This window comes from Fusarium solani (assembly GCF_023522795.1).
Source record: "Fusarium solani strain SB1 chromosome Unknown bctg00000004, whole genome shotgun sequence".
In the NCBI taxonomy this organism is placed as follows: domain Eukaryota; kingdom Fungi; phylum Ascomycota; class Sordariomycetes; order Hypocreales; family Nectriaceae; genus Fusarium; species Fusarium solani.
The window spans coordinates 618,295-643,462 of NW_027072152.1; the positions used below are offsets into that span (position 1 = coordinate 618,295).

Here is a 25,168-nt window from a genome sequence, read left to right on the forward strand (position 1 = left end):
GGCCGCCGGCCCCCGGGCTTCACAACACTGTCTAACGAGACAGTGTACCTTCTGTTTCTTCCCCGGATGCTCTATCAGCGCTCACCATGAAATCACTTGGCTTTTTTGTTATCGAGGCTATGCAAGTTTATGAATCACGAAAGTTTGAACCAGTCGAGACCATCCCCCAGTGCTACCTCCAGGCTCACCCTACTTAACTGCCCTTGAGACCCAGGAAAGATATATAATAATCATAGCAGGACAGGCGGATACTTGACTTGCTTCTGCCTCAGACTTTCTGTGTACTCATTTGCTTAGCATTTGCCTCGATTACCAAGAAAGGAGCTTGACCTTCCTTACCTCCCTACCTACTTTAACCTACCACTCTTTCAACATGAACGGATCCACAAACGGTATCACGAATGGCTCCAACGGTACCATCCGTGATACCAAAACCACAAATCCTCTTACAATTGCCGACTGGAAGGCCGCCCAGCTTGCCGGCGATGGCCTTCGACGTCTCTGCTTCCTCGTTGAAGCCGAGAAAACCGCCAACCCGAAAACCAAAGCATGGATATCCCTCGCAACACCGCAACAACTCGAAGAACAATGGACCAACCTTCAGCAACTCGACAATGCCACATCCCTACCTCTATATGGTGTTCCCTTTGCCGCCAAAGATAACATCGACGCCGAGGGCTTCACCACCACCGCCGCATGTCCATCTTTCAACTCAGACCCAGCTACCGCAGATTCAACTGTTGTGGCTAGACTCAAGGCTGCCGGTGCCATCATCGTCGGCAAGACAAACTTGGACCAGTTCGCCACCGGTCTCGTCGGTACTAGGTCTCCCTACGGTGCCGTGCCAAATTCTTTCGACCCTGGGAGAGTCAGCGGTGGCTCCAGCTCTGGGAGTGCTGTCGTCGTCGCCCGTGGTGTAGTGCCATTCTCTCTTGGAACAGACACTGCTGGCTCTGGTCGTGTCCCAGCTGGTCTCAACAATATCATCGGCTTGAAGCCGACCCGTGGCGCTCTGAGTGTGCATGGTGTAGTTCCCGCGTGCAAGACCCTTGACTGCGTCTCCATCTTTACTCTCAATGTCGCCGACGCTGAGACTGTTCTTTCCGCTGCTGAAGGCTATGATGTGGATGACTCCTATTCTCGCCCTCGGCCAGATGCCAAGCATGCTTACGCCCTCGATGGATTCGGTTCTGCGAGCAATACCACAAGGCCTTCGCTAGCTGTATGCGCAAAGCCAGATTGGTTCGGCCGTGATGATCACCGTCCTGCATATGAGAAAGCCTTGGCGAAAGCAAAGGCTCTAGGCTGGGACGTGGTCCCCGTGGACTTTACCATTCTCTTCAAACTCGCCAAGCTTCTTTACTATGGTCCCTGGGTCGCAGAACGATACGAAGCAATTCGAGAGTTCATCGAGGCATCACCAATTGAAGCCATGGATCCCGTCGTGCGAAAGATCATCATCAGAGCTCAAACCCTCTCGGCGGCAGACGTCTTTGCAGGTGAATACCTTCGTCAAGATCTAACCCGGCAGATCGAGTTGGCCTTTTCCCAATTTGACGGTCTTCTTGTGCCTACATCTCCAACGTTCCCCACGATGGAGCAGATCCAGAAGAACCCAGTCGAGGAGAACTCGCTGCTCGGCACATATACAAACTTTGTCAACTTCTTAGACTGGTCAGCGCTTTCTATCCCCGCGGGCTTCAGACCGGATGGGTTGCCTTTTGGCATTACTCTTATTTCCAATCATTGGCAAGAACCTCTTCTTCTCTCGTGGGCGCGTGACTGGTTTGGACAAGAGGCTAGGCCTTTGGGTTCGACGGGTGTGGAGGTCTCTGAGCCGGCTGTGAATCACTGTCTGGTCTCCAGTTATACCCCAGTCGCCGTCGTTGGTGCCCATCTCACTGGCTTTCCTCTCAACAAAGACCTTACATCTCGCGGCGCAAAGCTCTTGAAGACCACAACGACATCACCTTGCTACCGCTTCTTTGCCCTGAACTCAGCCTCCGGTCCAAAGAAACCAGGTCTGAAACGAGTCGCGGTAGGCGAGGAAGGATCGCAGATTGAAGTCGAGGTCTGGGATCTGCCCAAGTCCGCTCTCGCCAGCTTCATGGATACCATTCTTCACCCTCTCGGAATCGGCTCGGTCGAGCTAGAAGATGGATCTTGGGTTCGCGGGTTCGTGTGCGAGCCGGTCGGTTTAGAGGATGCTGTCGACATTACGAGCCATGGCGGCTGGAGAGCCTACAACAACCAGCTCCAAGAGAACACCAAGCCAAAGTCGAACGGTGCTCACCAGAGTGGTATTTCGAAGGTTCTTGTAGCCAATCGGGGCGAGATTGCGGTTCGAATCATCGAGACGCTTCACAAGATGGGACTTAAAGCTGTCGCCATCTACTCCAACACGGACGCAGAGGCCACACACGTTAGCAAAGCCGACGTTGCTCTGAAGCTCGCGGGAACTTCTGTCTCCGAAACATACCTCAACATTTCTCAGATCTTGGAGCTGGCCAAGTCAGCTTCAGCTGACGCCGTCATCCCCGGCTACGGATTCCTCGCTGAGAACGCCGAGTTCGCAACCGCTGTCGAGGAAGCAGGCATGATCTGGGTCGGTCCAACTCCCCAGCAAATGTCTGATCTCGGTCTTAAGCATCGTGCTCGTGCTATCGCCGCCGAGGCAGGTGTCCCGAATGTTCCTGGCTGCGACAGCCTTCTCACGTCCTTGGAGGAAGCCCTGGAGGAAGGCCAAAAGATTGGTTTCCCGTTGATGCTGAAGAGCACGGCAGGCGGTGGTGGAATCGGATTGAGTCACTGCAAAGACATCGAGAGTCTTGCCACGACATTTGAAAGCGTTCGACGACAAGCAACAGCCAACTTTGGCAATGGGGGTGTATTCCTTGAACGATTCGTTCAGCGAGCTCGTCACGTCGAAGTTCAGATCCTGGGAGACGGTACCGGAAAGGTTATTGCAGCTGGAGAGCGAGACTGCTCTCTGCAGCGCCGTCACCAAAAGGTCGTCGAGGAGAGCCCTGCGGTCATGGTTCCAGCTGAAGTTCGGGAAAAGATGAAGGCGGCTGCTGTCAGCCTCGCTTCGTCGGTCAAGTATCGAAACGTCGGTACTGTCGAGTTCATCTACGACATCGATACGGAGGAGTTCTTCTTTCTCGAGGTGAACACACGTTTGCAGGTCGAGCATCCTGTTACTGAGTCAGTGACAGGCCTCGATCTAGTCGAGTGCATGCTCAACATTGCGGATGGGAAGGCTGCCCAGCTATTCGAAACCACGCCTGAGGTCTCTGGTGCTTCCATCGAAGTTCGACTATACGCCGAAAGCCCCCTTCAAAACTTTCGTCCTTGTGCCGGTCGTATCACTAAGCTCGAGTTCCCCTCCAGTCTTCGAGTCGACACTTGGGTCAAGACCGGCACCGAAGTCACGACTTCCTATGATCCTCTCGTAGCCAAGCTCATCTCGTCTGGAGCTGATCGTCAAGAGGCTCTGAAGAACCTAGCCGATGGTCTCGAAGCTACATGCATCGAAGGCGTTCAAACCAACCTGGAGTATCTACGCCAAATCGTTGCGTCGTCCATGTTCGAGTCTTGCGATTACACGACAAAGTCTCTGGATTCCTTTCAGTTCGTGGCATCCTCGTTGGAGGTACTCGAGTCGGGTGCCCTAACCACAGTCCAAGATTATCCCGGCCGTACTGGCTATTGGAGCATCGGTGTTCCTCCCAGTGGTCCCATGGACTCGTATTCTTTTCGTCTGGCAAATCGGCTCGTCGGCAACTCGCCAGATGCTGCTGGACTCGAGTGTACCCTCCAGGGGCCCTCTCTCAAGTTCCACTGCGATACCGTCGTCGCAGTCACAGGAGCCGTAGTGCCAGTCACTATCGACGACGAACCGGTCCCTCAGAACCAGGCTGTCGCCATTCGAGCTGGTCAAGTCTTGACTATCGGGCTTGTCGAGCATGGGCAACGCATGTATCTCGCCGTTCAGGGTGGTATTCAGGTCCCCGTCGTTATGGGGAGTCGAGCGACTTTCGAACTGGGCAAACTCGGTGGATTTTCTGGTCGAAAGCTTCAGCAGCGTGATATCTTGGCTATCGATCCTCGTCCGACAGAGGGAGACGTCAACGGGCATCTTCGACTTGCCTCTCCCGTGCCTATTCCGCATCATCCAAAGGCTCACTGGACCATCAAAGTAGTCCCCGGTCCTCACGGTGCACCCGAGCACTTCACCCCTGAAAGCGTCAAGTCCTTGTATCTCAGCGAGTGGAAGGTCCACCACAACAGCAACAGACTCGGCGTGCGTCTGACCGGTCCTCAACCAGAATGGGCACGCGAGACCGGCGGAGAAGCTGGTCTACATCCCTCCAACATCCACGACGCCCCGTACTCTGTCGGCAGCGTCAGCTTCACGGGTGACGAGGCTGTAGTCTTGGCCTGCGATGGTCCGAGTCTGGGTGGGTTCGTCGTGTTTTGCGTCGTGGCTTCGGCCGATATGTGGAAGATGGGACAGGTTCGACCTGGTGATACGATTCGCTTCGATCCTATCACCGTGGAGACTGCGCTCGAGTTAGAGAAGCAGCTTGAAGATGCCATTGAGAACCTCTCACCTCTTCCAACCGAAGAGCAGAGCTCAGCTGACGAAGCATCTCTGACAAAGGAGCTGGCTAGTATCCCTACCGTGGTTGGCACCATTGAGCAGGGTGGCCAGAAGATCGTCGTCCGTCCAGCTGGCGACAGGGCGTTCATGCTCGAGTTTGGCGAGGCCGTTGCTTTCGACTTGCGACAAAGCTTTGGCATCTTTGCCTTCTGCCAACAGCACGAAAAGGGGCCGATCCCTGGTGTCGAAGAACTAACGCCAGGAGTGTTTAGCCTTCACATCACTTACGCGAATGGTATTCCCCAGAAGGCCATGATGGCTCGTCTGGTAGAGCACGTTGGCTCCTACACCGTGCCAGTCCAGGTCCCTTCGAGAACGGTTCATCTTCCTATCGCTTTCGACGATAGCGTTAGTCGAGCGGCAGTCGAACGCTACGCGGCAACGATTCGAGGAGAAGCTCCCTGGCTTCCCAGCAACGTCAAATTCCTAGAGAAGCTAAACGGCATTGACAACATTGACAAGACGATCTGCGCTGCGGAATTCCTCGTTCTTGGACTCGGCGACGTGTTCATGGGCTCGCCCTGCGGTATTCCCCTAGATCCTCGCCATCGTCTTTTCGGTACCAAGTACAATCCTTCTCGGTCGTTCACGCCTCGTGGCGCTGTCGGCATCGGTGGGCAGTACATGTGTATCTACGCGACAGATTCTCCTGGAGGATATCAGCTCGTCGGTCGAACAGTCGACATTTGGGACTCTGACCTCGTGGCCGATATCGAGAAGCAAGGTTCCAAGCCCTGGTTGTTCCGTCAGTTCGATCGAATCTCTTTCTATCCCATCAGCGAGACGGACCTTGACAGTCAGACAAAGGACAAGCTCGTCCGGGTTACCGACGGTGTGCTAGATCTGGCCGAATACGAAGCGTGGCTAGAGGAGAACAAAGAAGATGTGGCCGCCACAGCCGCACGCCAAGAAGAAGCCATCGCGAACGCTCCTTTCATCGACGAACTAGTCCGACCGTACCAACCCAGTCCCAACACGAACAGTCACACGAATGGCATCCTAGGCGATCTCAGCGTCGAGGGCGAGCGCGTCAAGGCCATGCTTCCTGGTCGATGCTACAAGGTGGTAGTCAAAAATGGAGAAGCTGTAGAAAAGGGCGACGTGCTGGTGAGTACATTTTCGAAGACTGTGAATGGATCTTGCTGACCTTTTGACAATAGCTGTGCGTCGAGTCGAGCAAGATGGAGGTGGAAATTCGTAGTCCGGTGGGAGGGAGGTGTTCGGCCGTGCTTGTCGAGATGGGGGACTTGGTTGATGTGAATGACGACCTGGTCATCATCGAGACATGATGTGATGCCGTATTTCGAGAGAGGTTTGGTGGGCGAGGTAGTCGTAGAGGATGTTTTAGGAGGCATGGCACTGTTGAAGACGAGCACAGCGCGTTTCTTCAGAGATCAAGCACCATTACAGGGCACCAAGACACTAAAGCGGTCGCTCACAGTTCACTAGAAGGAGATTTACAGTCATTACAGTCAAGGTCATCAAGGATCATGTTTGAGAAAATCAAGAGTAAGTTTTGTTTGAGTGTGTGTGTGTGTAGTCTGTAGTCCCGGCCCATCCATCCAGCGCGTTCCCAAGGCGTGTGCGGAGTGTCTTTGTGTGTGTGGTCTCTATGGGCAGTCTATTGAGCGTGTGTGGTCTATCGAGTGCATGTGGTCTGTTGAGAGAGCGAGAGCGAGAGCGAGAGAGTGTGTGTGTGCGACCTGTTGTGTGTGGTCTTTGAAGGCGAACAAGGTTGAAGTCATCTGTTGCCCTTCGCTGCGCAGGACCTCAGTCCTCTGCAGGCTTGCAAGAGCTGAGGAGCAGAGCCTCTCGTGAACCAGAGATTCAGGAGCAGGCCTCGCTACCCAGCACTTGCAAGCCTGTCGAGGACTGAGGTCCCACGCAACGAAGAAGCAAATAGACTCAACTCCAGGCATCTCCAGCTGTGGAGGGAGATGATTAGCACAAGTCAAGGGGCGGTTCAAGGTGGATATGACTTACATCGTGTTGCTTCCAAACAGGCTTCCGAAGACGCTGCTCCGGCTCCTTTGTGAGTGTTCGCCATCTGCCCCGAAGGGTGGGCTCTGCCTCAGCGTATCCTCCAGCTTCCTTGATTTCACGATAGTTGTACCCATCCGCACGTCGATCGATCAAGTACTGATCGCGAGAGGCACGAGAGGACATGGGGCCAGGCAAAGGCCCGCCCCAGTCGACCAGAGGGCCTTCTCTGGGTAAAAAGCCCAAAATCTTGCAAGCCTGCAGAGGCCAAAGACTGCAAATTCTGTGTCAGTACAAGTCAAGAGATGTTTCAGGGTGAGCATGACTTACCCAGCCTTGGACCAGCCAAGGCGGCCGCATGTCGACCAGAGGGCCTTCTCTGGGTAAAAAGCCCAAAATCTTGCAAGCCTGCAGGGGCCAAAGACTGCAAATTCTGTGTCAGCACAAGTCAAGTGATTTTGCAGAGCGGATGCGACTTACGCCTCTCGGTGGAGGGTCCCGCGAAGGGCGCCTTCGAAGTTGATGAACGCATAGCCAACGAGCACTTTGCAGAGTACCAGTGCGTCAGTATGCCAAAGAGGTTTCATTCAAGAATGCAGAAGAGAGAAGGCTGGGGGTGGTAGACATACTGGTTGGTGTTGTCAGCATTTCGACCTGCAGGACTCTGCTCCGAAAGGAGAGAGGAGCAGGCCATTCGCCTCAAGCATGGCTAGGCCCGGAGGCGAAGCCGACAGTTCGCCTCAAGCATGACTAGGGGCCTAGCCATGCTAGCATGGATGTCAGGAGGGCGACAGCGAAGAAGACTCTAGGAGGACTCACCTTGGGCTATAATGCTCAGCCTCCAGCATCACAGATGAGTTCCGGAACTTTTGAACCAGGCAGTCCTTGCCTTGGATCGCTAGGTCATGTCAGTTCCTGGTAAGTCAGCAAAGAAAAAAGAAGAATGAACTTACTGGCGAAGGACGGTAGCCCTCCCCCGGGACGGGTGTCGCGGTCGTACTGAGATGGCAAGAAGCCAAACCAAAGCCCAAAAAGGGAACTAGAAAGGCACACGAGAGAGACAGGGAAGAAAGAACAAGAAGAACCAAGAAGAACCAAAACAAACCAAAACAAACCAAAAAGAAAACTCGAACCATTCAGGAACGGAAGCAAGTCCCCATCGCTTGGCAAGAAGCCAATTACCAGGCCAGAGACCTCCTCTAGCCAAGAGTTGCCTCAAGGCTAGCTCCGCCTCAGAAGAGGCGGGTGGAAGTTCTGACCATGGCGTGCGATGGTGACTGCTGATGATGAGAGGAAGAAAAGGTGGGAGAGGTGGGAGGAAGAGGGGGATTTTATAGCTGTGGGAATTGAAAAAGTGGGGACGGCTGATCTGGGTGATTTTGTGTGCGCTTTTGGTGTTGATTTCGAGGGGCAGCGGTGCGTGGCCGCCCGGCTACAGGTGGTCGGGGGGCAACAGCCCTCACCAGGCGACCGTCTCGAGGTACGTACCACGCATGAACGCCCGGTTAGAGAGCGCTCGGAGGATCAGTCGCCTCGTTGCTCCGTCCGAGAGCTGGTTCGAGGTCTTGAAGCCGCGCGGTCGTGCTGCTGGACCGTCGTCTGCCTCGATCCCCTGAGCGGCCATCGCATGCACCTCTGCCCCAACCAAGGTGCCCACGACCCGTGTGACAATTATTGAAGCATCTCGAGCGTGCATTCACTGTTGGTGATGCATTAAATATCATGTAAATTAATTATATCAAATGCAATTTTACTTCGTAGCTGCGACCCTGACATTCACCTTCATCCTGCCCTTGATCTCAATATCTGCATCGTCCTTTGCTGTGGTGAATTCACTGCCGTGCACACTGCTTCAGTCTCCATCTCCCACGCGTGGTGCGGCCAAAAATTGCGGCGCGGGTGAAGCATTATCACAGCCAGTCTGCCCGTGGACGCGGATGAGGCGAGGATGACTCCCTTGAAAATACTCAGGGCAACCACAACAACAATTAATTTTGACGAAAGAAATATGCCTCGGAAGCTAAATTTTGGCCCATCATGGGGAAAATAGGCGCCCATTTTTAATATCGTGCGTTGTCGCAAGATCACGGCTGAGTGTCCCTCGCCATTTGAGAGATGTCGTCCAGAGCCCGCCTGGACCCCTGTCGCGCCACCCAGTAACTCACCTAACCCACTGACAGCTAACGGCCTGCGGCTCATGCGCCCCCCCTGTACGACCGACTTTCCCTGGGCGTCCCCACCGGCGAGGGGCTGCCCCTCGAGATCGATCGCGTCGGGACTGGCGAACCGGCAGATCAGCCAGGGGAGGGGAGTGATCTGGTGCCCGGGGTCCGGCTATAAAATCCCCCTCCCTCCAACCCCTCCCCCTCTTCTTCTTCTTTTCTCCTCAGTCGTCGACCATTGCTGGTCATGCCGGTGGCACCTGGAGCTCAAGAATCCTAGGTACTGCGAACCTCCTAAAGGTAAGGGGAGGGGACCAGTCGCTTCGAGCGGCTTGGCGGTGAATAATTTTTGATTTCCCACACACTTTTTTCATTGGGTTCGGGGCCTTGTGCTCTGGCTTGAAGAAGATCTCATGCCTTGGCGATGATGATGTGATGTTGTCTTGGTGGAGCGATGTTGACTGGATGCGTCGAGGGCGTCGAGGGCGTCGAGGGGAGCTACGTGGGTTGGGTCGTGATGTTTGTTTGTGGTGTTGAGGGCATTCACATTTGCAGAGACCGGGATCATGTCACGAAGACGTTCCTCGAGAGTGTTGACTTCATTATATCCGTAGTAGCTATCACCAGTATCTATCGCCATGCCCCTTGCCCTGCTTGATCGCGTCCCTCCTCGTAGCCACCACCGTCGAGCCATGAAGCCGGTCGCGTTCGATCGTCCCGCCACGCCTGGGGAGTTTCTCGGGTCGTCGGGGCAGAAGTAGGGACCGTAAAACGACACGTAGTGCTCTGACTATGAAGGTCATGTCGCAGATCTACTGTTTCGGGACCCCATAGCCTCCATTTTCGGCGGGGCGTTGAGGCCTTTGGTCTGCCGCCATGCAGGCCACTCGATCGCGGTCGTGGTGTTGACGTTTGCCCAGCCCGCGGGGCGCCCACCAGATGCAGGGAACCCGGACACTCTTTTCCCTTCGGTCTGGCCTTTTTACTTGGATAAAATACTCACAGTCTTCAAAATTTCTTTGTCTTGACGTCTCGTCCCTTTTGTTGTCATCTCCTCTGTTCGGTCCTGGACATCCTCCATCCTCGCCCTGGTCAGTGCCTCCATCACCATCTCCTCTGAACAGAAAACACTGACCCCATCACCATCCCCCAGCTCGTCGACCCGCTTCCTCGTCCCTTCGTATCGGTTCATCGCTAGAATTATCGCTACGCTCGAGAAAAGACTTGCCTCCATCACGACCCCCTCCGGCCATCGCCGCCGCTGCTTCGCAATCCAGCAGGCCCAGAACGTGTTCGCTGCTCACATCGTTCTCGACCGTATTCATTCCGTCCTCTCTGATTTATTGCCTGCCTTCGCTCACACTTCCCTTACTACAGATCTCTGCCCCCTTTTCTGAAGCTTCCCTCCGAAAAGCCTCTCTCCGAGCTGATCGAAGCCGACCGTCCTGAACGCGGCCATCGACGCCCACAGCGTAGGGCGCGAAGACATCACGAGTCCCAAGGAGAGAGTTTTTCCATCATTCTAACCTTAAAAAACCCAATAGATACGCCCTTACTACCGAAGCGCGGCGCAAGACCATCCTCATGATGCCCTCTCCTCTCCCCTACCAACATCTAGCGACGTCTTATCAGGTGCGTCAAGGCACACACATTACTCAAGTACGTAAGAAATCTTTCTAATGACCAGGAAGACATGGGGTGGCTATGTCACTACTCATTCAGGATACAGCGCCGAGCCATCAAGACGACAGAAGCCCATCAACGTCGGCTAACCCTCCCACGATTCAATCTAGTCTCCTAACTACCTATAGGCAGCATATCCACAGGTTAGTGTCTACCTTTTATGTCTTTCGCAGGTACTTGGCAGAGCCGCCTTCCTGAGCTGCCGCACTCGGTTGATCCAGCCCTCGCACATTCGTCCCATAGCCCTTCTCTAGCACGATAGAAATAGATCCAAGGTAAGAGGGAATTCTTACAGATTCTATTCTGATCCCTACAAGGTCTATTTTAATTAGTGATCTGATCCTCGTGCCAAGGTATAGACAACAAGTGTCTATCAGCAAGGTATATTCATGTGTCAAATGTTCGCTCCGTTATTCTTTCAACGGCTTTTTTACTAACTATCGTTCTTCCAGAATTCTGTACATTAGAAAACGCGAGCAAATCTAATCGAGTCCTACGAGAGACAAAGGAATCTACGATACCAGTTGCCCGATTCTCGATGAGCCTACTCTCGACCGAGACAAAGGGAGAGCAACATCAAAAGCCTCGAGAAAAAGTCAAGACACGACTCCCTAGCTTAGAGAGAACTCCTTGTCTTCAAAGACATTCAACGGGCGCCCAGGGGTAACATGGCGCTGACCAAGGCAGCGCACCTTGGCCATAGTCAGGGCTCAGCTATCCAGCAGTTCCCAGTCTAATTGCAGACAGAACGATACTCGAGACAATTGGGACTCTAAATTAGAGGCCGGAAAATAAGCTACAGTCCAACAACTAGCCAATTTAAAAACAGGAGTTCACCAAGAATAACAGGTAAGAATGGCAGGTAAGAGTGGCATCCAAAGACTTATCCGTAAGCCTTGGCCTACGACGGGGATAACGGGAGGAGGTAATGTCACCAGGTCTTGAATTGACAGCAGCAACCCAGGAGGTTTCCTGTGCCACTGCTTGAGCTTTAAGCAAAATACTTGCCTCAGCTGCTTCTGTGAACTAACAAACCAGTACTCTCTTCCACAACATAGCACTGTTCCTCTCTATTCGTCAGATTTTCTCAACGGAGAACTCGAATGCCTCCTCCATCTTCCAATTCCATCTATTTCTATGACCCTGTTTAGTCTAGACCTACCGCTAACTATTTTACTTCAACAGACCGAACCAATTCCTCCAAAAGCTCCGAAGCCCTCTCCCCTCCTCCTAACTCATTGAGTTCATCTCCCAACCGACCTGCCCTCTCCGCGAACCCTCGATCGTCCAATATCTTCCTCGCCGCGTTCTGAACCTGCTCGGTCGAAGGGTGATCCGTCTTCAAGTCGATACCAGCTCCCGCCCAGCTGACCCGAGCCGCCGTGTCCTTCTTGTCCTCCGTCTGGCCTGCGCAAATCAGGGGTACCTTGTGCGAAAGGGCTTGTGTCACGCTTCCGTAGCCGCCGTTGGTGATAAGGAGACAAAGTTGTGGGAGGAAGAGGTGGTAGGGTATCCATTTGGCGTATCGCACATTTGGCAGATCTCCAACTCGGGATTTGATCTCTTCTTCATGAGGCGAAGCTACCACCAGAAGAAGGTCAGGATCACCGGAAAGTGCCTCGATGGCTGGTATGATCAAGGAGGTCGGGTCCATAGCCAATGTGCCTTGGGTGATTCCAACAACCCGCTGGTGCACGACTATTTCATCCCACCAAGGAGGCAGTAGGTCTGGATTTGTCGTAGCCTGTGTCACGAGAGGCCCAACAAATTTAGTATGTTCTTTTTGCCCAGCAGGCTTTGGTAGGAGTTCGAACTCCAGTACAGGCGAAGAAGCTTGAATGTGGAGAAATGGGCTGTAAGTGAAAGACTCGGTAGGTTCGCCATACGGCAAAGCCTCCAAGCCCAGCGATTTTCGTTGAGCGTTGATGACCGGTCTCAATAACAGCGGCAGGAGAATCCACTGGCTAACCAGATGTTGAAGATGATTCCAGGCCAACCCGAACCACGAAGTCGACGGGCTGTCTCCAGACACAGCTTGAGGAGCTCCCCAACTTGACATGTATATGGGGATAACTCCCAGAGTCGCATACACGGGAATCTCGCCGAGTTCATACAACGCCCTCGCACCGTACGGCATCACATCCACCAAGAGCACCTCGGCCTTGAAGTCGCGCAGCACCCGACGATAATCGCTCACTTGAGCAACAACCCTCGACTCGAGTCGACTATACACCTTGTCCAGAATTCCAGTCTCGCTCTCTGCCATGAGCGGTGCGTCAACGACGGCAATGGCCTCTGTTGCGACAAAAGTGGCTCCCACGGCGCGAACGCGGGCTTCGTTGTCTGAGCTGGTCAGCCATACGACGTCGTGGCCGCGACGGACAAGGGCTTGGGCCACGGCTTGCATTGGGTAGGCATGGCCGGCTGGGAAGTGAGAGTGCAGTAGTATCTTCATCTTGAATTGTCGAGTGATGGAGGAAGGGAGTTGGTTATTGGCTGAGATGTTGCAGCGGTGAGTTGGGTCGTGGGGCTGTCATGCAAGGGCGGGAGATAGACTAGATATTCCATATAAGAACAAATAGATCAAGTATCAAACCTCGTTATTGAGAGAGATTATTGGTATTCCGTGATTGATGATACTTGGGCTCCATCTCGAACAAGCAGGGTCTCAAACTTGGCCAAAACTTGGTGACTCGGTTACCTGGGAGTGCGGCTACCCTACACGATACGTCAAGATGACTGGAGAAGAGCATGACGACGGTCTCCGAGGACGGCATATTTCGTAAAAGGAACGTATAGGGACTATGGGTAATTCATAGGAAAATCTGTAATTTTTTGGAAAGTCTTTACCTATGATTATGGCAAAATTATGCTCAACTTGCTTGCGGTTGAACATGTTGAGAATTAAACCACCAAGCCAGGTCAAAAAACTAGGTCAGCCTCCATACCAAACCAACTTCACTCCTGCACACACACCACCTCACATCACAAAGGTACATTTCAACCCTCGCATTTTACTGACGGCCAGCCCAGAACCTCAAGAAAGCCTCCTTCTTATCCTTAGGCGGCGGAAGCGGCTCAGGGTTACGATCCTTCTCTTCAAGCGGCATGCCATCATTCCCAACATTCGTCACCGCGTTCTGCTGCTTGCCCAGGAAGTAGTTCGTCTGGAAGAAGGCCGCGATGAGGGGAATGAATGCCAAACCCAAAGCCACAGAGAGGCAGTACCATAGAGTGTTGCGGTACGCAGTGATGGCGCCCTGTCGCATCGGGTCGTCAAACTCGTAGAGCGTACGGATCTTTGTCACGCTGCTGAAGAGCGTCTTGACCGTCGTCTCGTTGGCGGGTGGCGGGAGATGCTCGCGGAGCTGGCCGGGCATCTTGTGTGCCCAGATGACGGCGACGATGGCGCTTCCGATGGCGCTGCCGATCTTGGACCACAGAGACAGGAGGGAGATTACGAGGGCGACGTCTTGGTGAGGGACTGATGCCTGGGATGCTACGCGGGAGCCGACAACTGACATGGAGCCTCCGAAACCGATGAGGATCATGGACATGACGAGGGCGCCTGTGTTGTTGGTTGCCTTGCGGCCGTCGAGGAGGATACCCATGCCGATGATCTTGACGCAGAGACCGGTGATCTGGATGGTTCGGTAGCGGTGCGTCCATCGTTGAGCGAGACCAACCAGAGGACCAGCCACGCAGAGAGCGAGAGTCAAGGTGTTGCCGTAGTAGACCTACAGAGTCAGCAACATCACCCTCGACAGATGAGACAACTTACCCAGTTCTGGTAGCTCCAGTCCTTGGCAATCAACGTGTAGGAAGAAAAGTACAGTCCTCGGATGTTTCCAGCAACTAATTCAGTCAGACAGGTACTCGCAGCAGAGAGAGATACATACGCATATAGAAGCCGTCAATGACGATGGCCATGATAAACGTCCGGTTAAACACGAGTCGTCGAGGGGCACTCGGCACTCTTGCCCACTTCATCTCGAACACGACATAGAAGATGAGAAGAAGACCGCCCACGATCATCATGGCGATCAGGGACTGGTTCCTCCAGCCATGCTCGGCGTACGTCTTGAGGGAAAAGGGGGAGAAGGAGAAGAGACCAGCCGAAACCGAGGAGGATCAGTCCAAATGCGTCAATCTCCTCGAGGTTATGCTTCAGGGCCTCGAGCCACGTCTTGTTCTCCTCGGCGGCCGGCGCGACGATGGCCCCATGGGGTCCCTCATATCCGCTCTCCTGAGCAAGCTCCCTCGCAGCACGACGAGCAGCGTTGCTAGATGCAATATTGACAACACCCTCCTTCTTCGCCTTGCGGTCAAGGTAGATCAGAGTCGCAACAGCAGGCGAAAGAGCCACGGGCATGATGATGGCAAACATACCCAGACCCCATCGCCACTGGTTCCTAGCCTGAAGGGCGTCGACAATCTTGCCGGCAAACCAAGTGTTGATGATGAAAGGCGTCGAGAGCATCGAGCTCGCGAAACCTCGCCACTCGAGGGGCGTCAGGTCGGCCACGATGATGTCGTTGGTGAGGTCGAGACCAGAGCTGCCAATGGCGACAAAGACTTCTCCGACAATGTATGCCGAGACGGTCCGCGAGGAGGCGGCAATGATGTAACCGCAGGTATAAAAGAAGATGCAGAGGAGGTACGTGTACGGCCGACTAGTGATATCGGAAAACTTGGCGATGAAAGGCTTCGACACAGCGCTAATGATACTCGTAGCGATAGAAAGAGTCGAAAGCACCGAACTATGCCTCTCAAAGTACGACGAAGCATCGACGCTATAGTACGACGTGGTCGACGAGTCGAGCGAGTACGCCCACGCGCAGACGAGGACGGAAGCTCCCACGAGCCAGAGAGTCTTGCGGTCCGACTTGGCCTCGCGGTAGACGGCCTCCATACGGGTCACGCCCTGCGACTGGAGGACATTTCCCACGTTGGAGAGCTGCTTGAGGTCCTCGCTGCTGCCAGAATTGACCCTCTCGGGCTGAGCAGGGGGAGTCGGCTCGATGGCGTCTTTGTCTCCCGACATGATGGATGTGCTTGACAACTGGATGATGATCTCAGCTAGACAACGATGCCACAATAGCTAAACGATGGATTGACTATCTAATTCATAGGCGATACGTGAGGCATTTGTACTTTTCTCCCCTGTTGCCATAGCGGGTAAGTGTAGCATCCCCAAGGATCGTCGCCCACGCACACACCCAACCGAAATCGCCCGCCAGGTTGGGCGAATAGTGTAAGTTCGTGATCTAATCTAATCAGATCAGCAGTGGAGAATGGGCAATTCTCCATCAGATAATTTTTCCATCACCAAAACTTCGACTCCAGCCTTAACGGGCCGAAGGCAGGAATCCAACATGGGAAATACAAGAGTGGATAAAAGTGTCCAGTCGTTCGGTAAAGTATATCGTATAGGGCTCGTCACGAGGCCTTGCAACGTTGTATAGATGGAGTCTTCTCCATAGAGAGCTCCCCTTTGGCGGCCGATCCCTCCGGCGGCCGCTGCTTAGTCGGCCGCACCTTGTAGTGAGTTTCCACTTTTCACTTTTGCATCCCACGCTCGTTCGCGAGAAATATCGTCAAGTTTTATTGATTGTCTATCCGTAATGTCTTTGTGATCACTGACCAAGGCGTGGATCCTCGTGCCACCATCTACTAAACTCACCGGGAGCGGGCCTCTTCCTCCTCCTGCTTCTCCTCCTTGGACGTCCCATCATCGTGGAACCTCGTTTCTTGAGCTAAGAAAGGTCATGTTAGCGTAGGTAGATCCTTGCAGAGATGCCTCAACTCACCACTCCACAGTTCGGCGTAGACCCCCGCGCGGTCGATCAGTTCGCGGTGGGTTCCCATTTCCGCCACCTGCCCCTCCTTGAGCACGATGATGATGTCCGAGTCAAAGATGGTGCGGAGACGGTGGGCGACAAACACGCTCGTACGGCCCTTTTCCCGAAGAATGCTGTTGATGTTGAGCATCAAGGCCTGCTCGGTGTGTGTGTCGAGAGCGCTTGTGGCCTCGTCAAAGAATAGCAGAGGAGGATCCTTGAGGAGAAGACGGCTGACGGCGAGACGCTGCTTCTCTCCTCCAGAGATCATAAGTCCTCTCTCACCAACCTTGGTCTGGTAACCGTCAGGGAACTGCAGAATCGTGTTGTGAACGTGGGCCCTCTTGGCAACGGCGATGACCTCGTCGTGGGACGCGTTGATGGATCCATAGCGGATATTGTGCTCAACCGTGTCATTGAAAAGGGGAGTGTCCTGCGGCACGACTCCGATGGACCTCCGGAGGGACTCGAGGTTGACGTCTCGTATATCCTGGTCGTCAATGAGGATCCTTCCATCCTGAACATCGTAAGACCTGAACAAAAGACGCAGCAGCGTGGACTTGCCGCACCCGCTGGGCCCGACAATGGCCACCTTCTTGCCCGCAGGGATGGTCAAGTTCAGGTTGCGCAGGATGGGGCGGTCCGGGTGGTAGGCAAAGTTTACGTTTTCAAACTTGATCTCGCCGCCCTTGGACAGCACCAGGGGCTTGGCGTCGGGCTTCTCCTTGATGTTGGCGTTGACCTTTTGCAGGTTGAACAGCGTCTCCATGTCCAGGAGGGACTGGCGGAGCTCGCGGTAGACGGATCCGAGGAAGTTGAGCGGCACAGAGAGCTGGAAGACGAGCTGGTTCACCATGACCAGGTCGCCCACCGTCAGGCCGCCAGAGGCAACACCCTCTGCGGCGAGGTACATCATTCCGGTAAGTGCCGAGGAGAAGATCAGGTTCTGTCCGCTGTTGAGAAACGCCAGAGACGTTGCCACCTTGATAGAGTTCCGCTCATACTGCTGGAGGGCCTTGTCGTACCGCGCAACCTCAAACTTTTCGTTGTTAAAGTACTTGACGGCCTCGTAGTTGATGAGCGAGTCCACCGCCACAGTCGAAGCCCTGTTGTCGGCCGCGTTGGCCTGTCTCCGAAACTTGGTTCGCCAAGCTGTGGTCCAAATAGTAAATGCCGAGTAGCTAACCATGGTCAGGACTGTGAGAGCCGCAAACTTGGCGCCGTAGTTGTATGTGAGGATTCCGCAGACCATGCTGATCTCAAGCGCAGTAGGCAGAATATGAAAGACCATACTCGTCAAGATGAAGCTAATTCCCTTGGTACCACGGTCCAGGGCCCTTGTCAAGCCGCCAGTCTGCTTGGATAGATGAAAGGTAAGATCAAGTCGCAGGAGATGCTCAAAGACGTTGCCCGCAACTCTTCGGATAGCCTTTTGGGCCACAGACGCAAACACAGCGTTGCGCACCTCCTGAAACACCGTTGCGCCTATACGGGTCGCGCCGTAGGCTAATATCATGGCTCCGGCAACTGTAGTCGCTGTGCCTCCAACCGCCGCAATGTCAATATTCATCGAGTCCACGATGCTCTTGAAGTAGAATGGCACCTGGACGTTCATGACCTTGGCACCAATGAGCAGCGACACTGCCAGTCCGACTCGCACCTTGGTGCTCAAGTCATCCTTCGGCCATAGATACCGAGACATCTCTTTCATGATGGCCCAGTCAGCCTTGCGCTGCTCCGTCGCAGACTTGTCCACCGCCGCCAGAGGATCATTCTTGTTCGTCGTCTGTTTCTTCGCCGGAAACACGGCCGAGGGCTTTATAGGTTTCGTCTCCTTGGTCGCAGTCGCTCGGGGTTGCTCACGACGCGGGGCAGACGTCCAGAAGGTCTGCGTGAGCGCCGGACGCGGCGCCCATGGCCGCTGAGGGAAAACCACAAGGCCGCACCGGCATCCCAGCGGCGGGCGCTGCAGTAATCGAGGCATCATCGTGGTTGTTCAGCTCAGCGGGAGCTCATCATGGGATTGCGTCGGTGTTCGGTATTGGTGGGGGGAATGCCCGCGATTTGTACGACGATGAGAAAAAGGGGACAACAAGGTAGGTACCGGAGCCGCCAGAGACCTTGAGAAGCCTGGCTGCGATCCGGTAGCCAAAGAGGTGTCTATTCGGCCGGGGGGTGGAGGATTTAAAGGAGACGGGTGAAGCTGGATGAAGCTCACAAGTCGACTTGCCGAATCTAGTGGGATATGATGCAACTGGTTGGCGCCTGAGGCAGCCGATGATCGGAGCGTCTACCCACGCTGAGGTTGACTTTGAGCGCAACACAATGTTATGACAAGGCTTCAATTGATTTGATTTGCGGGAGATGGGGCTCTTGGAGGAATCTTGGAGGCTGTAACTGTAGTAAATACAGAGGAATGAGTGGCTTTCGAGCGCCTGGCAACGATATCCCCAAGTCGTGCGCTTACATCTCGGGATGGTGCAATTGAATAGCAATCGCGCAATAAGGGGGAGAAACGTCGCCAACTGAATTGATCGGCTCGTTATCTGTGGAAATTTGATCCTTGGCTTCTCGTCGCTGCATAAGAATTGCTTCTTCTAAAGTCGACATTGGTCACAACACCACGCTTCGTCGTGACGATCAGAGCTGGAACACTCACAGTAACGCCTGTCTCTTGAACGAAGGGAGAGACAATCGATTGGCTCCATCACCTGTCCAGAGAGTCTGCCTTACATGACAGCGCGCTCCAAAGACCCTACGTACCTTCCATCTGTCTCAGGTTGTGTCTTCCCAACAGGTGCTATTTTCGGCCACATGCAGCCCTACCCGCGGCCCGAATTAAACGAGTTTTGAACAAAAAAGGGAAGCCATCGCGACAAGTGCCTCAAGGATAATGTTCAAACATCATGACGGCAAAAATGACGCCAATTGGCAAAAAGGTTCCAGGGGGAGTCGAACCCTCGCTGGCGGAATCAGAATCCGCAGTCATAACCGTTAGACCATGGAACCATTCGAGCCGGTGTGCCGGCACGCATGGGTCTGCGATTGCTGGAGGACTAGCCAGATATTTCGATATATATAGTCTTTCTGTGTGTTTCGTTGTCGTTTCCATTGAACACCGTTACCTCGAGCCTGTTCCCCTGACCAAGGAGCTTCTTCCCAGCGTGCTGTTTACTCGTTCTGAAGCTGTTTGGGTAGTCCAGAACGGGCGCCGTAAACGCACCGGAGCACGTACGTCTTCATCTCATAGCCGGCGTTTGAAGATATGGGGGAGATTTCAAAGCTTCAGATGATAGAAACCAGCCAGAAGAGGCAATAAGCTCGCTGTCTTCTCACCAGAGACGCGTTTCTCGACAATATCTTTACAATAAAGGATAATGTTGTTGCTGCGAGGTCTGAGGCGCACCGACCGCTGTAGCGGCTGTCTACAGTGCACAGCCCCCTATAACTCAGCAACGCCAGTCAGCACCGGCGGGTCCAATTCTCAGCATTCGCTTCAACCTCTCTCAGAGATTGACAGATCGCCTCAACCATCATCTTGAAAGGGCCTCTCATCGTAAAACTCGAGTATCTGGCTCTAGCGGTCTAGTCCGCATACTTTCAAGATGGATGGTCTCGAGGCGGTACGACAGCGCCTTGAGGAGAACCTCGTCCCTCATCTCAAAGAGACTCCCCTGCTCGCCGCCATCGTCACAGTCTTGGTTCTTGTTGTAACGACGAGACTCTTCACGGGCGGTTCATCTTCTCAGAATGGATCTAGGAGTCCCCCTCTTGCACCTCACTGGATCCCTTTCTTTGGCCATGCGCCTCGACTCTTTCTCAACGCCAACTTTACCCTCACGCGTTTCCGAAACCGATATACCCAGGGCATCTTTTCCATTCGTCTATTCCAAAGCATTCACTCCTTTATTTTTCGACCATCTTTGGCAGCCAAATTACTTGAGCTGCCTGAATCAGTCGCAGACAAAGAGTATGTCGCCAGACGTCTCATGGTCACCAACTTTCGACTCTCTAAAAAGGATCTCGAGGCCTACGACAAAGCCGCCAGCGAGGTTCACCAAGTCACCAAGCAGTATCTCTCTGGCTCGCACCTGGATAGTCTTGTAAAGGCCAATGTTCGAGACCTGGACGATGTCGCCGCTGAATTGGTTTCCTTCAACAGCTACCAGACCGACCAGATGGACTGGGAGAAGCTGGCCGATGCAGATGTCGTCGAGACTGAAACGAAAGAGAAAGTCATGGAAGCCGACTTTCTCGAGCTGATGAGGAACTTTGTCGCCAGATCGGCCACTGCTTCCGTCTTTGGCACTGATTTTGTCGAAAACTTTGACGACATCTGGCCGCATCTCTGGGTCTTCAACGACGGCTTTCTGTCTTTGGCCATGGGTGTTCCTCTCTGGGCACCTCTTCCAACTTCTCAGCGGGCTAGGATTGCTCTTGGACGTCTACATTCCTTTATGCGAGAGTTCCATGAGGATCTGGACAAGTTCTTGAACAACGAGGAGCCTGGTGCGAGATGGCAAGATTTCCACACCATCAGCCCTCTCGTCCGCAAGCGAACAGAGGTCTTCCGGAAGCATAGCTTACCTATCGGCGTTCGTGCCTCGCTCGATGTAGCTCTGTTCTGGTCCGTGACAGTCCACTCAACTTCTATGGTCTCTTGGTCTCTCTTTGAGCTCTACCAAGACCCAGTCCTCCTCGAGCAGATCCGTGACCAAGTCGCCCCCTTCGTCCACGTCGTTCAGCCCAAGAACGAATTCGGAGGTGTCGTCTGGGTTCCTCCCAAGATTGAGAAACTCGACATGGAGGGTCTGATGACAAAGTGTCCTCTCCTCAAAGCCGCTTACCTAGAGACGTTGCGACTACACGGCGGCGGCTGGTCCGCGAGGCTTTTGAAGGAGGATGTAGTCCTCAAGGATGATGGAGAGGCGGGCTACGTGCTCAAGAAGGGCACATTCGCGCATGTTGTCCCGAATCTGCATCGCACTGATCCCAAGGCCTTCTCCGACCAGCGCATTTGGCATGTCGGACGGTATCTGGAGGATGATGTAGACTCCAAGGGAGCCAAGATACAAAAGGTCAACCCAAAGACGGTACAAGCATCTGGTAAGTTCACACATCCCCCCCAGTTGATCACAGCTAACCTTGGTAGACGGAACTCTTACAATGTGCGATGACTCCGACTTTACCATGAGAAAGGTGTATCTGTACACTTCAGTTCTCATCTCTCTTTACAATGTTGAGCCGGCAAAGGGTGGTGACTGGGTTACGCCTACACTCGTCAAGGGGGTGGCTTCAACTCGCCCATCGCGGTCGATCAGGCTTTGGATCAAGCCAAGAGCATTGCCGAAAGTCAAGTGAGAGACGTTTAAGCACTGGAGTTTCTGCTACTGGGGAGAGACATTTTGAGGTCAAGGTCGACAACGGCTTGCAGTAAGGCCATTACGATCAAAACTTGACGGCGCATCTTTAGGGGTTCTTGATAGACATGTGTGCCGTTTCGGGTCTATGGGTTCAGCACATCTCGTTCGGCCTGGGAATCGGTTTGAAGGTTATGGGAATCATATCGTTATTAGTAAAGGGCCACACAAACACCGTGTGCAAGAAGCTACATGGGGAACATGGCGGATTATGGGTGATGATAATAACTACCCTCCATTCAGTGTTGCCGCGCCTTCTACTTCTCCAAAGGCATGTTTACATGGTCCTCATGAGGGAAACAAGATGCCCAAGATGGCAGCCAGGGTTCAGTGTACAGTAGATCTCCGTCCTCGCCCTACCACCCCGTCAACCAAAGCTCGAAACTCGAGGAAACTTGGGTATCAGGACATCTTATTGCTTTTCCCGAGGCAGCTCTTCACATTGTATCTCACTGTCGACATTGTGATTCGCATTTCATTCGTTATCCGCGTGTCAGGCCATTGAGCCAAGAGTTATATGTATACAAAACATTTCCGTTCCCATTCTTGAAACTGCCATTAGACCTCAACACGTCCATCAAAACTCATTCTCTGAAACTCCAAACTCTTGGCACCCCCAGCATCTCGCCCTAGGGCCTAGTGGGGCGTAGCGACAAGTTCTTACATACACAAAACAGCAAAAAATATTCACCCAACCCCCAAAAAAGGATTGTGAGCACGTGTGCTCCCCGGGAAGGCTCGAACTTCCGATCTCCCGATTGTCTATTGAATAACAGTCGGACGCTTTAGCCAACTAAGCCACAGGGGATTAGCTAATTGGATGGTGAGGAGCCTTCGAGTTGGGGCTCATGTTCGCCGGGGGTCCTCGGTGAGAGATTGCGGGAAGAGTTGGGTCTAGGTCAAGTTGTGATGGGTTCTTGAAGTGAATGAGAGCGTGTGAGGAGACGATTCGCTTTGGTTGGGAAGAAGGCGGTCAAGCGAAGAGCCCAGAGAACTCGGCACCCGGGAACAAGCCACAAGAGGCGGACAGAGTACGAGCAGATGACAAGGAATGACGCTCATCATAATTTCAAGGGCTGCAGAAATATAGGCAAGAACAAGTCAGGTTAGCAGCCTGCAGTTCGTCTTCAGTCTGTTGAGCTGACGTGGGAGAAATACCCAGAGATATCCATTGAAGAACATTAAGGGACCTGTCCATTGTCTACAAGACGCAGCAAAGCATGCCAAACCCGTCGTCAACTTGGAACTACTCTGTCAGAATAGTGCTATGCCAAAGCAATAGCCTCAATGGCATTCCACTTACTGAACATCCCATAGAGCGAGAACTCAAGATAGTCCAAACGGAGTCCCTTGAGTTGCACCAAAGGGTCAACCCACACCGGCCCTCAAAAAGAAGACCTCTTGGGACACGATTCTAGCAAAAAATGAGTGAACACTCAAAAAGAAACAGTTGCTCCCCGGGAAGGCTCGAACTTCCGATCTCCCGATTGTCTGCAAGTAACAGTCGGACGCTTTAGCCAACTAAGCCACAGGGGACTTGTTGTTGTAGGGCGAGTTCGAAATGGGGTCTAGCTGGGATGGGGGCAAAAGATGGGGTCGGGAACAATGAATGGGAATACTCAATTTGACTCGAATGGCCTGTGCTTGCTTGTGAGAGAAGCGGGAGGTTTTCTGTTGCTTCGAAAGGTCCAGGTGGTTGTGTGGGTGGACCACGTTGGAGGTTCCTCAGGAGTGTTTGTTGGATTCGTGTGGGCAAACATCATCCGACACAGTGTCCTCCTCGTGACACGAGTCAGCCATCAAGAACCAATTGAGAGCTGACAGAGGTTCGAAAAGAGTAATGGCCTCATAATCCCATGCTAGAATGAGAGTGAGGTTCACAAACTCGGCTTGAGTGTTGGTGAGATGAGATGACTTACCCTGTACACTCACCACAAGATGTTTCGAAATCCCAATTACACGGCATTCGCATTCTTTAGGAATCTCCCCAATTCTGAATAATCGTCTGGTAAGATGCTTCACATTGTGGTTCGGGTCTCCGTTGTGGTCTGATCATGACTATATTACGATGTGTTGTTAGAGACGCTCCTTGCATTGAGCTGTTCATCAATCTAGTCTCTCAACTTCTAACTTTCTTTGGATCATCATACATGAAGAAACGAGAAAGCCAAGTCTGCTGACCCTGTATTAGAAGAGGCAGCCCATTTGGAAGAAGATTCGTCGAGACTGTTGGCTGTGTATCGTGGCAATGGGCTTTCTCGGGATTGGTATTGTGTCTTAACACCGGGAGATATAACTTGAGGCGTGTTATTTCGTGTCATTTCTGTCAAGCTCCTATATTCGGTCCATTAATCGCCCAAATAGTCTTGTGGCAGTCACACGGACGAAGGATGAGGCCAACGTGCTTCAGGCCTCCACAACCACAATCACATCTCACAAGAACTCGCCTGGGCTGTGATTGTCCATCCTCGGGGGCGTTTTTCATTGTCCGCCTTACCAGGCTCCTGAAGAGAGGACCAAACAGGAGCTGACGTGAGGTCCTTCCAATAGCATAGCCTGAAACCTGCTGAGGCTATGCTTAATGATCACAATCCTTAGTCAATGGCGGTGCCTGAGGCGGATTGAGATGTTTTTCGAACGAAAGGCTGATCCGTCGGTCCTTCCGTTGGCTGTGCTTAAGAAATTTCCAATGCATGATACTTTCGTCATAGGAACTTGTCCCGACGATCCCCGGCCGGGGTCCGGAGACGACATCGGCGATCGGCGCTGCTAGGCAACGACATACGGGGCCGAAGTCGTCGGCCTCAGATCCGGGGAAGATGGGGCAAAAACAGCTCAAAGTTGAGATGAACAAATGAGATTTCTCCGAGGCTGTGAAGAGGCTGTGCAAAATACGACACAATAGCTTCATCTTGTTGGTTTAATAAGTCCCGCCCTGCCTTGGGCGGTCAACCTTGCTCAGCAAATAATCTGCTGACATTGGATGAGCATCGAATAAATTGGACCGGTCCAGATGATCAGCATCCCCTTGCTCAGCCTTGAGGGATAATCCAAAGTGGCAACTTCAAACAAGGCGCGGTCCCCAATGTCAATCTTCGAAGTCGAGAAAAGTTCTAGAAGCCCAAGCAAGTGTCGTATATCGTGTACTGTAGGGTTCGGGTTGCGGCGCTGGCGGTTACCAGATGGAGCTCATGATTGACAATCATGTCACTGGCTTTGCGCCAAGGGGAAACTATGACCAACCATCAGCAAGTGGAGGAGATTGTCTTTGGAGGCAGTGCATAGGTCACGCTGTTGGCTGCGAACGGTGTGTTCTTTCGCGACAGCGTAATGATTGGGTAGACCTGGCTCGGTAGATTGATAGTGCCTGCTTCTCCAAAGACATCGGGCGCAAAAGGGCTTGTCGTCTCTTGTCACCAA

At 53.2% G+C, this 25,168-nt stretch overlaps 8 protein-coding genes across 8 annotated transcripts; 2 read left to right on the forward strand and 6 right to left on the reverse strand.

The window, feature by feature from the left end:
* Window positions 1-373: 373 nt before the first annotated feature.
* MRS44_007271 (uncharacterized protein) lies at window positions 374-5,952 on the forward strand (the record flags this gene model as incomplete). Its single annotated transcript, XM_046272232.2, has 2 exons — window positions 374-5,770; window positions 5,824-5,952. The coding sequence occupies 2 exons, from the start codon at window positions 374-376 to the stop codon at window positions 5,950-5,952; spliced, it is 5,526 nt and encodes a 1,841-aa protein (XP_046129196.2).
* Window positions 5,953-6,273: 321 nt separating this feature from the next.
* On the reverse strand, window positions 6,274-7,291 carry MRS44_007272 (uncharacterized protein; the record flags this gene model as incomplete). The annotated part of the gene is made up of 5 exons (XM_065620468.1): window positions 6,274-6,588; window positions 6,647-6,917; window positions 6,974-7,051; window positions 7,124-7,187; window positions 7,273-7,291. 5 exons carry the CDS (start codon window positions 7,289-7,291, stop codon window positions 6,274-6,276), a joined length of 747 nt encoding a protein of 248 aa, XP_065476540.1.
* Window positions 7,292-9,175: 1,884 nt separating this feature from the next.
* On the reverse strand, window positions 9,176-9,997 carry MRS44_007273 (uncharacterized protein; the record flags this gene model as incomplete). Its single annotated transcript, XM_065620469.1, has 2 exons — window positions 9,176-9,595; window positions 9,809-9,997. The coding sequence occupies 2 exons, from the start codon at window positions 9,995-9,997 to the stop codon at window positions 9,176-9,178; spliced, it is 609 nt and encodes a 202-aa protein (XP_065476541.1).
* A 1,659-nt stretch (window positions 9,998-11,656) lies between these two features.
* On the reverse strand, window positions 11,657-12,943 carry MRS44_007274 (uncharacterized protein; the record flags this gene model as incomplete). The annotated part of the gene is made up of 1 exon (XM_046277020.2): window positions 11,657-12,943. The coding sequence occupies one exon, from the start codon at window positions 12,941-12,943 to the stop codon at window positions 11,657-11,659; it is 1,287 nt and encodes a 428-aa protein (XP_046129193.2).
* Window positions 12,944-13,502: 559 nt separating this feature from the next.
* MRS44_007275 (uncharacterized protein) lies at window positions 13,503-14,418 on the reverse strand (the record flags this gene model as incomplete). Its single annotated transcript, XM_046271268.2, has 3 exons — window positions 13,503-14,225; window positions 14,270-14,343; window positions 14,388-14,418. The coding sequence occupies 3 exons, from the start codon at window positions 14,416-14,418 to the stop codon at window positions 13,503-13,505; spliced, it is 828 nt and encodes a 275-aa protein (XP_046129192.2).
* Window positions 14,419-14,431: 13 nt separating this feature from the next.
* On the reverse strand, window positions 14,432-15,532 carry MRS44_007276 (uncharacterized protein; the record flags this gene model as incomplete). The annotated part of the gene is made up of 1 exon (XM_065620470.1): window positions 14,432-15,532. One exon carries the CDS (start codon window positions 15,530-15,532, stop codon window positions 14,432-14,434), a length of 1,101 nt encoding a protein of 366 aa, XP_065476542.1.
* A 635-nt stretch (window positions 15,533-16,167) lies between these two features.
* Window positions 16,168-18,315, reverse strand: MRS44_007277 (uncharacterized protein; the record flags this gene model as incomplete). The annotated part of the gene is made up of 2 exons (XM_046271269.2): window positions 16,168-16,244; window positions 16,299-18,315. 2 exons carry the CDS (start codon window positions 18,313-18,315, stop codon window positions 16,168-16,170), a joined length of 2,094 nt encoding a protein of 697 aa, XP_046129191.2.
* A 1,618-nt stretch (window positions 18,316-19,933) lies between these two features.
* MRS44_007278 (uncharacterized protein) lies at window positions 19,934-21,689 on the forward strand (the record flags this gene model as incomplete). The annotated part of the gene is made up of 2 exons (XM_046271257.2): window positions 19,934-21,434; window positions 21,481-21,689. 2 exons carry the CDS (start codon window positions 19,934-19,936, stop codon window positions 21,687-21,689), a joined length of 1,710 nt encoding a protein of 569 aa, XP_046129190.1.
* Window positions 21,690-25,168: the final 3,479 nt, after the last annotated feature.